Source organism: Martes martes (genome assembly GCF_963455335.1).
Source record: "Martes martes genome assembly, chromosome: 16".
In the NCBI taxonomy this organism is placed as follows: Eukaryota; Metazoa; Chordata; class Mammalia; order Carnivora; family Mustelidae; genus Martes; species Martes martes.
Genome location: NC_137904.1, coordinates 63,076,999 through 63,090,210, shown reverse-complemented (window position 1 = coordinate 63,090,210; position 13,212 = coordinate 63,076,999). Strand labels below are relative to the sequence as shown.

The window sequence follows — 13,212 nt, the reverse complement described above, 5'->3', positions numbered from 1 at the left end:
GGTTGTGGCCAGGGACTGGGCGGGGACCGGAGAGAGGCCACAGCTGGCCGCTGTGTGGGAAGAAGAGTATCATGAGTCCTTGCCTTTTTTTTGTTTTGTTTTTTAAAGGCTTTATTTATTTGATAGAGAGAGACACAGCGAGAGAGGGAACACAAGCAGGAGGAGTGGGAGAGGGAGAATCAGGCCTCTCGCCGGGCAGGGAGCCCAGTACAGGGCTAGAACCCAGGACCCTGGGATCATGACCTGAGCCGAAGGCAGACGCTTAACGACTGAGCCACCTAGGCGCCCAATTTTTTTTCTTCTTTTTTTGGGAAAGAGGGAGGAAGGAAGGGAGATAAGCAAATCGAATTGGGTGCCCTGCTGCCAGTCAAGGCCTAGACACTCGGCAGAGTGAGGCCCCTGCCCTTTCCTCCTGGGCATAACTCCGGGGCAGTCAGGCTGTAGGCAGACCCTCTTGTGGCTGTGGCCTTCAGGCAGAGCTGAGATGGGAAGGGTTCTCCCTGAGCTCTGTGACCGGACCATAGGCTGGGCTGCATTTCTTACCACAGGAGAAAGGTCTCAACTGGGCCATGGATACTGTCCTCGGCCAAGTTGGTCAAGTTGGCCCAGTTGGACCCCGGGTGGCAGAGTGCCAGCTTTTTCTAGCGTTCTTTCTCCACTTTTCTGTCAAAAGAACCTCCAGGTCTACCTGGGGTACGACTACGCTGCCCGAGGTGTCCCCACCTGCTCTGCAGCCAGGTGAGGCTGTGACTACATTTAGGACGGTGAGCTACGACCCACAGTGGTGTGTACTCTGACCTGTGCTCTCAAAATGGGCCGTGCGTCGTGTCCTGCAGCACACGACAGCAAGAAGAGCCTTCTCAGATGACAAGGTGGAGGTTGGGTAGTGAGGACAAGGGGACAAGTCAGAGGGGCGGGGGCGCCTGATGGGGGGCCTGCCACCACCCCGGACTGCTCAGGGTCATAGGACCATATGAGAAGCAGGCTTACGTTTTGTTCTGCCACTGATACTCTGGTCACCGAGGAGGGGACTGGCTCCTGGTGTCCATGTCAGCCTCCGTGGAGTGTGCCCCTGCGCGTCAGAGCCTGGACAGCTACAACTGTTAGATGCATTCGTGCAAGGCTCTAGGGGTAACTGAGGCAGAGGCCATCTTTTGCTGAACGGCCATCGATGCTGAGCGCATGGGCACAGGGCACTGAACTGTGAGTCGCCAACTTTATGAAGGGTGGCAGGCGGCAGAGGCCCCAGGGCTTCCTGTTCCCTCGGTTCACCCACCGCTTGGAAGCCCAGAGCCCAGTGGCCCTCTTGTGAAAACCTGGCCTCTCGAGGGGGCCAGACTGCTGGGCTGGGCAGGTCTAAGGCCACCGGAGGCCTGGGTAGCGCCCCCCCCCTCGGCCGTCTCAGCTTCCAGAGCATATTCCCTGTCTCAGCCTGACTCCCTTCCACTCCTGCGGGGGCACCTGACTGACACCCACAAGAGGTAGACACCTGCACACGGCAGACATCATGGCCGGCGTGATGAAATCACACTCCTCTGCACTTCCAGGTACGACTCTCAGCCGGAAGCGAATGTACCACCCCGCGGATGAATGTCTGATGACGCCTTGGGGTCCTGCATCCTGGAAGGAGGCCCGTGTGTGCTGCCGGCTGAGCTGGCCCGGCCCGAGCACTCACCTTGTTCAGCAGGAAGACGTAGTTAGTCACCAGTGCCTGCAGCTCAGGAATCTGGCTCTCGACCCCCAGCAGCACATGTTCCACGAAAAGAGCCACGGGGAAAATGCGGTTCCAGTGGGTTCTGTAAGAGATGGCTGTCACTCCCTGGGCTTGGACAACAGCATCTGAGATGCCAGGAGGAGGGGCGGGGCGGAATCCGAGAAAGGGGTGGGGTGAGGGCAGAAGGAAGACTCAGAGAGGAGCCCTCTGCTGCATGCTCCCGACCCCCAGCCACCTCCATGTGCCCCACGCCCTCCCTCAGATTGCAGAGCAGAGGGGCCCCAGGGGGCCACATCCTATCCACAGTCTGTGCCATGTGAGTACTGCCTCACTCTGGAAGGCCAGCACAGGACCTACCCTGCTGGGAAGCCTAGCCTAACTGCTTGCCCCTCTCCTCTGCCTGCTGGTCCCCGTTGTCCTGTCTGGGGCCCCTTCCGACTGCTCCCTTCTGCCAGCATTTCTCCCGTGAAGCCTCAAGCATCTGCTCCCCTTTCTGTCCTGCCTGCACCCCCAGTACTCCCTGGATGTGTTCTCCCTCTCTGCGTCTCCAGCATCAGCCTGATGCCTGGCACGGAAGAAGGTTCAGCAGATGTGATGTGATGTAAGTGACGAGAGGACCCCTTTTTGTGGCAAGAGAACCCCACGTGCCTGGGACCCAGCCGGTTGCAGGCGAGCATGTGGGGAAGGACTGGGTGGGGGCCGGGCTGCTGTTCTCACCTGACTACCCTGATGACATCTGTGGCCAGCCTCCCGCAGCTCTGCAGGTACCCATCAGAGCCCAGGAGGTCCAGTGGCACGGACAGATTCTTCACCATCTGTATCCACGCCTGGGGGCTGGGCTGCAGGATGTCCCTCGTCAGCAGCTCTGTGCAGGCCACTGCTGCCAACGCATCCAGAGTCTGGGGGGACAGAGAACAAGCCCCTGACGCAGGAGCACCCCCACCCCTTGTCGCTGCTGTAAGTGCTAAGTCCAGAGGTCCAGGCCGTGACCCCAGTGTGTTCTCGTGTTCTAGGGTTGGAGCCTCAACTTTTCTCATCCTGGGACCTAGGAGGCAGGAGGCAGATGTGTTCCTCACATCTCTACCTTACCCGGGCACACCGCGCAGAACACAGCTCCCAGGCTTTCCCATCCCGGGCAGCCCCGCAACACAACCCACCTGCTCCAGGAAGGCCAAGCCCTGACTCTGAGCACAAACCTTCCCCACGAGGGGCCATACCAGCTCATGTCCGTCCAATCTCACATTCCATGTGCCTTCTGTTGTGTTGTAAAATAGCACTTGTAGAATCTGGGGGCAGACGGTCAAGATTCTGGACAAGTTCTGCAGCCGGCCCCTGAAGCGCTGGTAAGTGAGGTGCACCCACGGTAAGGAGACCTCGTCCTCTGGCCTCTCTGCTTGCTCTTGATTGATGCAGGACCCCAGTGCCGCCTGCAAAACCTGGGACAAGAAACGAGCTTTTAGTGTACATTTGTAAAACGCAAAGAAAAGATATATTTTCACAGAGGAAAATTTGAACTACTCAGAAATGACAAAAGAGAACTTTAAAAACCACGCACAGTTACTGTCCCTGGGCACTTTTTGGTGTCACCTCTTCTGGGCATTTTATATCCAAATCCTGCCCCTGTTTTGTCTTCAAATCACAACCATGGTGTATTTCTGATTTTCCCCCACTTAATATCACATTATGAACATTTCTGTCATTAAACAGACTGGAAAAAGACCGTTGTTAATGTGTGCGCCAATTACAATAAACAATGAGATGGCTGTAATTGAATTTCCCTGACCTTTTATGATGGACAATTAAATTGTTTCTATTTTTTTTCCCTTTAAGAAGGATGGGCTCAGTTGTTAAGTGTCTGTCTTCAGCTCAGGTCATGATCCCAAAGTCCTGGGATCAAGCCCTGCTTCGGGCTCCCTGCTCAGCGAGGAGCCTGCTTCTCCCTCTCCCAGTCCCCCTGCATGTGCTCCCTCTCTCGCTGTCTCTTTTTCTGTCAAATAAATAAATAAAATCTTTTTTTTTTTTAAAGAAAATAACAAAGCTGGAAGGAACATTCCTATGGATAAAATGTACGTCCTCATCTGGTAACGCTCTTGGGACAAAAACACCAGTTCAGAGTTTAAGGTTCCCGATCCATCCTCCAGGATTTTCCCAAAGCACATGCTTGTTCTCAGCACTGTCAGCAACGGAGGAGCATCCGGCCTTGTCACAGACCAGTCCTGCCACGTGGGCAGGCAAAAGCAGTATCTAAAAGCCACTCACGTTCTATGGACTTACCAGTGAGGCTGGCCAGTATTTCAAATGTTTTTAGATCTCTGTATGATTATTCTGTTAATTCCTGGTTTATAGGACTTTCACCGATTTTTTTAAATTAGGAGACCTTCTGGGGCTCCTGGGTGGCTCAGCTGATTAAGCATCTGACTCCTAATTCTGGCTCAGGTCGTGATCTCAGGGTCATGAGATCAAACCCTGTGTCGGGCTCCGCACTCGGGTGAACCTGCTCAGGACTCCCTCCATTTCCCTCAGACCCTCCCCGCAAGCCCCCACACCCGCCACCCTGGAACTTCAGGATCATGACATGAGGCAAAGGCAGACACTTAACCGACTGAGCCACCCAGGTGCCCCAGAGAGACTTTCTTATTGATTCCTAAGGATATTTTATTTCACGTTATTTTTTTAAGTAAGCTGTATGCCTGATTTGGAGCATAGTGTGGGGCCTGAACTCAGGACCCCGAGATCAAGAACTAAGCTGAGATCAAGAGTCAGACACGTAACCTACTGAGCCACCCAGGCCCCCAATTTTATTTCATACATTTAAGTAATCTGTACACCCAACATGGGGCTCGAACTCACGACCCTGAGATCGAGAGCTGCGCGTTCCACTGACTGAGCTGGCCGGATGCCCCAAGATTCCCAAGAATATTTAATTAACCCTTAATCATGCTGGTTGTAAATATGTTCTCCTCAAATTTGTCACTTTCATTTTTTATGTACTTAAGTTTGAAATCCTTCGGTTGTCAGACGTATCATAATGTCCACTAAAATTTCCGTTACTGTTATTGCCTATAATGGTCAGTTAAATTCTGCATGTGGCTGTCCAGTTTTCCCAGCACCATTTGTTGAAGAGGCTGTCTTTTTTCCATTGGATATTCTTTCCTGCTTTGTCGAAGATTAGTTGACCACAGAGTTGAGGGTCTATTTCTGGGCTCTCTATTCTGTTCCATTGATCTGTGTGTCTGTTTTTGTGCCAGTACCATACTGTCTTGATGATGACAGCTTTGTAATAGAGCTTGAAGTCCGGAATTGTGATGCCACCGACTTTGGCTTTCTTTTTCAATATTCCTTTGGCTATTCGAGGTCTTTTCTGGTTCAATGGTCAGTTAAATTCACCTAATTTTTTTCAAGAGAAACTCCACATTTAAAAACAAGGCGTTAAAGGGAAATCGGAGGTTTTCTTCGTGTTAATGAACAGCCCGTGGTTTGGGGGCCCCGGAGGGGTGCCGAGGGTCAAAGCACACTCAGCAGTGGAGGAATGGTTCAGCCCCGTCTGTGTGACACCATCGTCGCCCCACCGAGACCCAGCACTTACCTCCAGTCCTTCCCGAGTGGACACTCTCATCGTCAAAAGGAGGAAGTCCTTCATGTAGCACAGAAACAGTTCCCGCTGCTGCTCCGCACTGAGCTGAGCAAGAAACCTGCCCAGCGGGGTCTGCTGAAAGATTTCCACTAACTTCTTCGACGTTCCTGCGGAGGAGAGCCAAGAAGGGTTTGGAGGGAGAACGCGAGGTGTGACTCTGGCCCTGCGTTCAGAAACTGCCGCGTCTCCCGGGGAAGGGCAGCGCTGTGAACAGCAGCAGCGGGTAAGTCTCTGCTGAATGCCCGCTCTTGGCAACGGGGAGCAAGCGGCAGGATCTGACGGTCCTTTCATTTTACATGTTTTTAGATGTTTTAGATGTTTTCCCAGCGGAGCACCAGAAACAAAGGTTAGATTTGTCACAAACAGCCTAGCTGGCTCCAAGTGGATAAAACGACCTAAAGCAACCCGGCTCTGTGGGCAGCATCATAACGTGCTTCAGGAACCCCAGGACCCAAGTGGGTCAGGAGTAAGTGGGCTATTCTTCAGGGGCTGGGGTCACATGCTGCTCACACCAGAAAGATCTGCGTCTAGTGCATGAGCGCTGGCCCCTAGGTCACTTGCTATCACAGGAAAGCAAGGTCAGTTAGGACATGGCCTCAAAAAAAAGAAATACTCTTTCCTCAGGATAGAGGCTGCTTCAGTTTGCTCAGAGCAAGTGGCAGAATGTGTACCCAGATAAGTAACGTGGTCAAGTATTTAACCCCCCCTTTTTTATTTGCTATTTTCTGGATTTTTATTTATTGTCAAAGAGAGGAAGAGAGAGAGAAAGCAAAAGCAGAAAGAACAGAAGACAGAGGGAGAAGGAGGCTCCCCACGAATCAGGGAGCCCAACACAGGACTTGATCCCAGGACCCTGGGATCATGACCTGAGCCTAAGGCAGATGCTTATGACTAGACACCCAGGTGTCCTTTTTTTTTTTTTTTTTTAAAGGTTTTTATTTACGTATTTGAGAGAAAGAGAATGAGCAATGGGGAGGGGCGGGTTGTGGTAGATAGAGACAGAGAAAGAAGCAGACTCCCCGGTGAGCAGGAAATCTGGTGTGGGACTCGATCCCAGCACCCCGGTATCGTGATCTAAGCTGAGAGCAGACACTTAACCGACTGAGCCACCCAGGTGCCCCTTGACCTGTTTTTTTCAAAGGCAATACCATAAGTAAACTTTGAAAATCAGACTATCTCATGTATGAAAGATGACTTTTGCAAAAGCATGCACTGTCCCCAGATTTCCTGGGACACTTATGGCCAAGCTGCTCGGCCTGTGAGGGCAGAGCAAAGAGCCCTGTGGTTTAGGACACCGACTGCTCAGTTTGGAGGAGCTGATTCCACTCTGGTCGCTGATGCTGTTGGGAAAGGCTCACCTAGGGACATCTCCTGAGTGCTGGCACCCTAGTTATCCAGAAGCCTCCAAATGGGGATGACCCACTTATGAGGGCGAGTCGGCACGTCCTGTTTCCCCACATCCCTGGCTCACCTTCGGCTCCAGTGACGTACTGAGCCTGGACCCTCAGCTCCTCCAGATAGTCTTTGATCCTCCAGCTGAATGGGACGTCACTGGACACACCCTCGGGGGGGCTCATACCGTTCTGCACTGTGATGTAGGGTATCTCACTTTTAGACCTGCGTCGGGCAGAGGAGGACAAAGGACAGGATCAGTGAGCAGCTGCTCAAGGCAGGAGACCCACACCGCTGCCAGTTCCTCTCCATGCTCGACGGCAGGTGTGCCTACAAGGCCTCAGAGGCAGCCTGCTGGTCCATTTCACAGCTCAGGGCTTCTGTTGCAAAGGAACCCAGGACGTCCACAGATCACCTCTGCCTCACAAACAGAAACGCACCAAGGCCGGGAAGAGTCAAGCAGGCTACCCAACGTCTGCGGTGCCTGGACCTACCCTCGCCCTCCACCTATGCACGGAGAACATGGCCTGTCTGAAGCGACCCTTTCCATCACAGGCCACAGCGTCTTGTTTTCTAAATAAGCGTTCCCACTGGAGATCCAAAACCCCAGTCACTCGTAGACTCTTTATTCACCCATACTACAGAATCGAAGCCCCCAAAATCCAAGAGGAAGCTCTTGGGAGGCCCGCTGAGAGTGAGCTATGTAAGAGCAGGCCCGGGGTGGGCCGTGTGGGTCGAGCCGTGGAATGAGGGACAGGCAGCGCCGCACGCATCAAACAGCTCTCTGAAGCGCGGCCTCACCGGTGTAGACAAAGCTGAAGCTGGAAATTCTATCTGGGGTGGGTGTTCTGGAAGCGAGGAAATTAGGAAGGAGAATGAAACCAGGATATCTCAGAACCTTCCAGAACTCCCATTTGTTACTGCAAAACCATCACCCTCAGGCTGCAAAAGGAGGCCGCATTTAAAATAAATGTGATTCAGGGGCACCTGTGCTGGTTCCATTGATGGACTGTGCGACTCTTGATCTTGGGGTTTTGAGTTCGAGCCCCACACTGTATATAGAGAGTATGTAAAAATAAAATCTTAAAAAAAAAAAATAAATGTGATTCCAAAACGGAAACCCATGTTTTGTCAATTACTTGGAAGAACACACGAAGACTTCTGCCACATTATGATTTTTTTTCCCTTTCCACAAAATGAAACTCTATTTACCTCGTGTCATTTGTCACAAGAGGAATGTTCAGAAGCTTCATGTCCCGGAAAATAAACATCCAAAGATCTCTTGTCCACGAAGGAGAGTGCGGCCTGGTCAGTAGCTCGAGATTGCTGTCTCTGTCCAGGATCGAGACCATGCTCGCCAGAAGAGGGGTCACCACCCCTTGGACCCGCTTCCAGAGGGTCTGCCTGCAATGCAGGGGGAGGAGATCTCATGCCGGCGCCATGAGCACAGACCGCTGCAGGAGGCATGCCTCCTTCGGACATTCGGTTCCTTCTAGGCCGGAACAACGCGTCTCGTCTCCCGATTCGACACTACAGCTAGGGCGGCAAATGCAGACTGCCATGGTCTGTAAGTACTCGAAGAAAAACTCACAGACAGAAACATCTAGGGTTGGAGGCAGGACCAAAATATACCTTAATCCTACATGGAATAAGTGGTCATCGGCTCCCTAAAAAGGCCAAGTAGCATTTGTTGAACCCTGTCATACAGCTAATTTCCCAGGGCAAGTCGTCCAGGCTCTACAAGAAGAGGGTCCATGTGCATTTGGGGAAAAAAAAACAAATTTTACTCTAAAAAAAAAAAACAGTTATAGAGAGAATATAATAAAGCACAAGGCTAAATAAATGTGTTCCAGGTCAAGGGAAACAGGAAAGTAGCTGTTTCTCTAGAAGGTCGCTCTTGCTGATGGTTGGGCACATTGGGTCTGAGTGTTTCTACGTCCAGAGGGACACTTCTCCGTTTCTATGAGCTACGCTGTCCTTCACTGTTATCATGATGTTTATACACAATCACAAACTCTGTAACCCAGTGTAAGACATCTGTTACCGGCTCGTTCAGGTCAGGGAGACCAATTCAGGCCCATTTTGAAAAGAAAGAAAGATGATTTCCTTCTTGAAGTGTGAATTCACAGGCAAGAATTCACAAGCATTTACTGAGGAAACAAATCATGCCGATGAGCAGAGAGCACTTGACTTGAAGGGAAATGTGCGCACAGCAGAGAAGCGTAGAACGCCGCAGGGTGACAGCTGGAAGGTGGCTGTAGGGCGCGCAGGAAGGTGTCCCTGGACAGGCATGCAGACTCCGGACATCAGGAACAACCAAGACTATCACACCTTGGATTTTAATCCCGAGAGGGCAAATGATATAGGCCCCAAGTACGTGGATGGTAAAGAGAGATGGGCGTAGAGATTGTGGGAGTGGGCTAGCAGGCTCTGGAGCCCACCTGACAGCTGACATAGGGGAGCTACGGGTGTGGTCCTGACCACTCCACTCTGAAGGTGTGTTCAGAGAGCACCGGTGCCTGCTAAGGGCTGGGCCAGCCCCAACGCCACAGCCAACAGCAGAGCAGTCAGAAGTGGGGCCACGTGTGCGCTGTTTGAACACGTCAAGTGTGTACCCAAAACACAGATTTCAATGAGTACTAATGCGAAATTAAGTACTTAGTAGTACTGTAAGGAGTGAACGAGGGAAAGGATCTACGTTCATATGTGATCTTCTGCAATTCCTCACTCAGAAAGTATAAGTAGGAAAAATACTAAGAGTAACTAAAGAAGAAAACTGAAGCAGAAACCCCCGCCCACAGCAGTAAAACCAACACCGACAAGCTCACACCTTCCACTCAACTCTAGGGGCGCCCACATTGTCCTCCTGCATCAGTGTATGAGTGCTGTGTCCCTGAAACCACACGGATCATGGCAGGGAAGACCGGATGGGAGAGGCTTCAGGTGAGATGAACATTCTCTCAGGAGTGAGGAGACTAGGGCAGTGTGACTGTCACAAGCCTACAAAGACTCTGCGGACAAGGTGGGGGCCGAATCTTTCCTGGGGGAACCCACAGCATCCCACCTCTCCCCGCAACATGGGTTGTCTCACTTGGTCCTGAAAAACAGTCAGGTTTTCCAGAAAAAGGACCATGGCCAATGAATGAACACTCCAGGGTCGGAGGTCTATGATTATCACGTAACTTCAACCAAACCTCAGGCCTGGGACAATCATATTCTTCCCTCCCTGTCTATCACCACTTCCACAACCTCAAAACAGCAGCCACCTCCATGGGACGGCCATGCCGGCCAGTGTTTACATCCCGCAAGAGCAGGTGTTCTGGTTCTGTTGTTGTTAGGACAGAATGTAAGCATGCGGAGAAGTAGAGAAGAGTCTAGCAAACCCCATGTACCACCACCCAGACCATCCTGCATCTTTCGGAGACAACACATGACCACTCTGAACCGCTCAGAGCTCTAGGAAGAAGTGGGTGGCCAAGCCAATCATGGCCAGGGCGCTCCTGCCCCAGCATTGTATCACGGCCCCCAGATGCCCTTCGTCCCAGTACCTGAATGTGCCTGCCTCCTGGAGAGCGTCCTGATTCGAGGCTTCCCTCGACACCCACTCCTTCATGTTCAAGAAGCAATTCTCTTCCTGCTGCTGGAGGAGGGCGTAGAGGCGCGCCTTGCATGCCTGCAGGAAAGCAGCTGCAGAAGGGCAGAGGGGCCATGTCCTGGGTGTGTCACACAGGCACTCCTGAGGGGAGACTGCCTGTGTGTGGCCCCAGGACCCTATACCTTTCTCCACGTCGTCCTCGTTCAACAGTTGGAGAAGAATCTCCACTCTCCGCATGCCGCGCGGGCGGCCCTCCTCCGGGTCCCTGAGCATGCCCACGGCACCCTGGATGCAGCTCTGCAGCAGACTGGTGGTGTCCAGGATCTGCGTGTGTGTGGCGGAGATGGTGAGGTCTCCTGGCCCCACACCACCCCCGTCCCTCTGAGGGCCACTGCGGGGGACTCCGCCATGGGGAACCCTGCCCTGGTTGTGGGCCTCGACTCCAGAGGTGAACAGGAGGAGGCTGCCTGCGGGGTAGCCTGGCCTTCTGGGAGGCCCAAGAACAAAGAGCCCGAACTCACCTCACTCCTGCCGCGCTTAGCACACGTGCTGCCCACTGTCTCAGAGCCTCTTGTTTCCAAGCCTGCCTCTGCTGCCTCCCCCGACCCGGCGGCCTCCTCCTGGCCGTCTCCAGCCCCGTATCTTATCTCCGCTGCAACAGAAGCATAGTGAAACCACTGGGGACAGGAGTGGCATACGGACTCTCCCCACAGGCCTCCCGGCCCCTCGCCCCACTGCGGGCCCCATAGGAGAGGCTGCGGAGCACATAGGCCGGCCTCTAAGCAGCCCTGTCTGTGCGGTCCACCAGTGGCAACACCTGTTCCCATCCATGGTTCCCATCCACACCGATAGCATAGGTGACATGTGGCCCCGGTGACCAGAGTGTGACACATGGCAGAGACCCCCCTCCCAGCTTCACAGTCTGCTGTGTCCATGAAGACCTGCTTTTTCACGTGGGACTCCTAACCAGTGCTTGGTCCTGGGAAGGAGCAGGTGTTGCCTGTGGACTTGTCCCCACCAGGGGCAGGTGCAATGGGGACAAGGGCACAGTCTGGCCCTCACGGGACAGCAGTGCAGCTCCCTGCACCTCTGCACCCCTAGCCACCACTCCTACTGCCCTACCTACACCCCCAAAGGCTTTCTCCCAACTTACACTCAGGGTTCTCTTCTGGCTTAAACAGCTGGCTGATGGCCACATCCTGCAACTTAGTCACATCTGAAACCATGACTGTGGACTTCCGGAGATCGTCAATGTGCACAGACTGCCACAGACCTGTGGGGGGTAAAAGCCATCTAGAGTCTCCCCATGCCTTTCCTGGTGTCCTCTTGTCAGCCACAAGCAGGGACACACCACGGTTCCTGACGTTTCAATACACTGCTGCTCAATGATTTGTACCTGACGCCCAAAGCCCGGAACCCACACAGAAACCACCTGTCCCTGCATCTATGCCAATGACCAAAACATGAACATGGTCATAAGAATGAAGAGAACTGCCTTTTTGTAAAGAATATCTGAAGGTTCTTGAATATTTTCCATTTTGTATCATACTTGCTGCATCATAGTTAGTAAAGAGTGTGGGAAACTGGGAAGACTTGCCTCCCGTTTCCCAAGTCATTATTTGTCAATTTCTTAAATACCAGTTTTCTTAACATTAGTTGGTTTGATTCTCAGAGGAATAAGGGAGAGAGAAAGAGGTTTAAGAGACTATTTTGCTCCCTCCAGAAACAGGCATAAAGTGCCAGTGCTTCTGAAACAGTGCCAGCTGGGAGGATCTTCTCTGACTCGTCCATGTTACACAAGGCGAGGACCCACAGAGGCTAAGCAAATGTTGATCTACTTACCGGTCTATGAAGGGGCAGCCAGAGGCTGGGGCAGCAAGTCCAGACACAAGCGTTTCCCGCGGTAAGCACTGGTAAGAAATCTCATCGAATCCGAAACGAGTATTGCTGAGACTAACATCAATGTTCTAATTCCAGACTTGTACACCATGGGACCAAATTAGGAAAAACTCAGACGAGATCTAAATAAGCATTTTCAGTAACATTTTTCATCCTACCTCCATGGAATCCCACGTAGGATGTTCCACTTCCCATCCGGGACAGTTTGGTGATAAAATAGACCAAGATCCGGTCCTTATTGCCTTGTAGCTTGTTGATTTCATTTATGGAAGAATACCTATTTTAAAACAAACAAAGACAAAATAACTCAAAAAAACAAAACAAAACAAAACAAAAAACAAGCAAATAAACAAAACCAAAGTTGTGAAGTGGCTGACGAGTGTCCTACCTATGGTCCATTCAATCTTGCGTCTTTTTAGCTTTAAATTTTTTTCTAAGATTTTATTTTATTATTTTTTTTAAGATTTTATTTATTTATTTGGTGCAGAGAGAGAGAGACAGACAGAGAGATCACAAGTAGTCAGAGAGACAGGGGGAAGCAGGCTCCCCGCTGAGCAGAGAGCCAGACGTGGGGCTCGATCCCAGGACCCTGAGATCATGACCCGAGCCGAAGGCAGAGGCTTAATCCACTGAGCCACTCAGGCGCCCCTTTCTAAGATTTTATTTATTTGACAGAGAGACAGGGGGAGCAGCAGAGGGAGAGGGAATAGCAGGCTCCCCACCGAGCAGGGAGCCCGATGCAGGACTTGATCCCACAACCCTGAGATCGTGACCTGAGTGGAAGGCAGACACTTCACCAACTGAGCCACCCAGGCGCCCTAGGTAAATTGCATACCCTCAAGCTCACTGTTTCCTCTCGTGAGAAGAGGGCAAGCTCTGTACCACCAGGAACATTTTCTTCCCCACTCCCGTGTCCCTCTGCTTTGAAGTGCCATGTCCCTATGGACCAGGAGTTCTGTCCTGCAACCCTCGAGGGGC

At 52.2% G+C, this 13,212-nt stretch overlaps 1 protein-coding gene across 3 annotated transcripts in view; it reads right to left on the bottom strand.

Moving 5' to 3' along the window:
- The window catches only part of RNF213 (ring finger protein 213), a 107,238-nt gene that overhangs the window by 26,412 nt on the left and 67,614 nt on the right, over positions 1-13,212 (bottom strand). For all 3 annotated transcript variants that reach the window (XM_080825748.1, XM_080825747.1, XM_080825746.1), the window contains 11 exons: positions 12,393-12,511; positions 11,489-11,608; positions 10,857-10,987; positions 10,518-10,659; positions 10,289-10,427; positions 7,953-8,144; positions 6,820-6,965; positions 5,301-5,455; positions 2,932-3,150; positions 2,432-2,613; positions 1,676-1,796 (listed from right to left, as the gene is read on the bottom strand). In XM_080825748.1, coding sequence (XP_080681874.1) covers positions 1,676-1,796; positions 2,432-2,613; positions 2,932-3,150; positions 5,301-5,455; positions 6,820-6,965; positions 7,953-8,144; positions 10,289-10,427; positions 10,518-10,659; positions 10,857-10,987; positions 11,489-11,608; positions 12,393-12,511 — 1,666 coding nt within the window. The remainder of the gene's footprint in view (positions 1-1,675; positions 1,797-2,431; positions 2,614-2,931; positions 3,151-5,300; positions 5,456-6,819; positions 6,966-7,952; positions 8,145-10,288; positions 10,428-10,517; positions 10,660-10,856; positions 10,988-11,488; positions 11,609-12,392; positions 12,512-13,212) is intronic.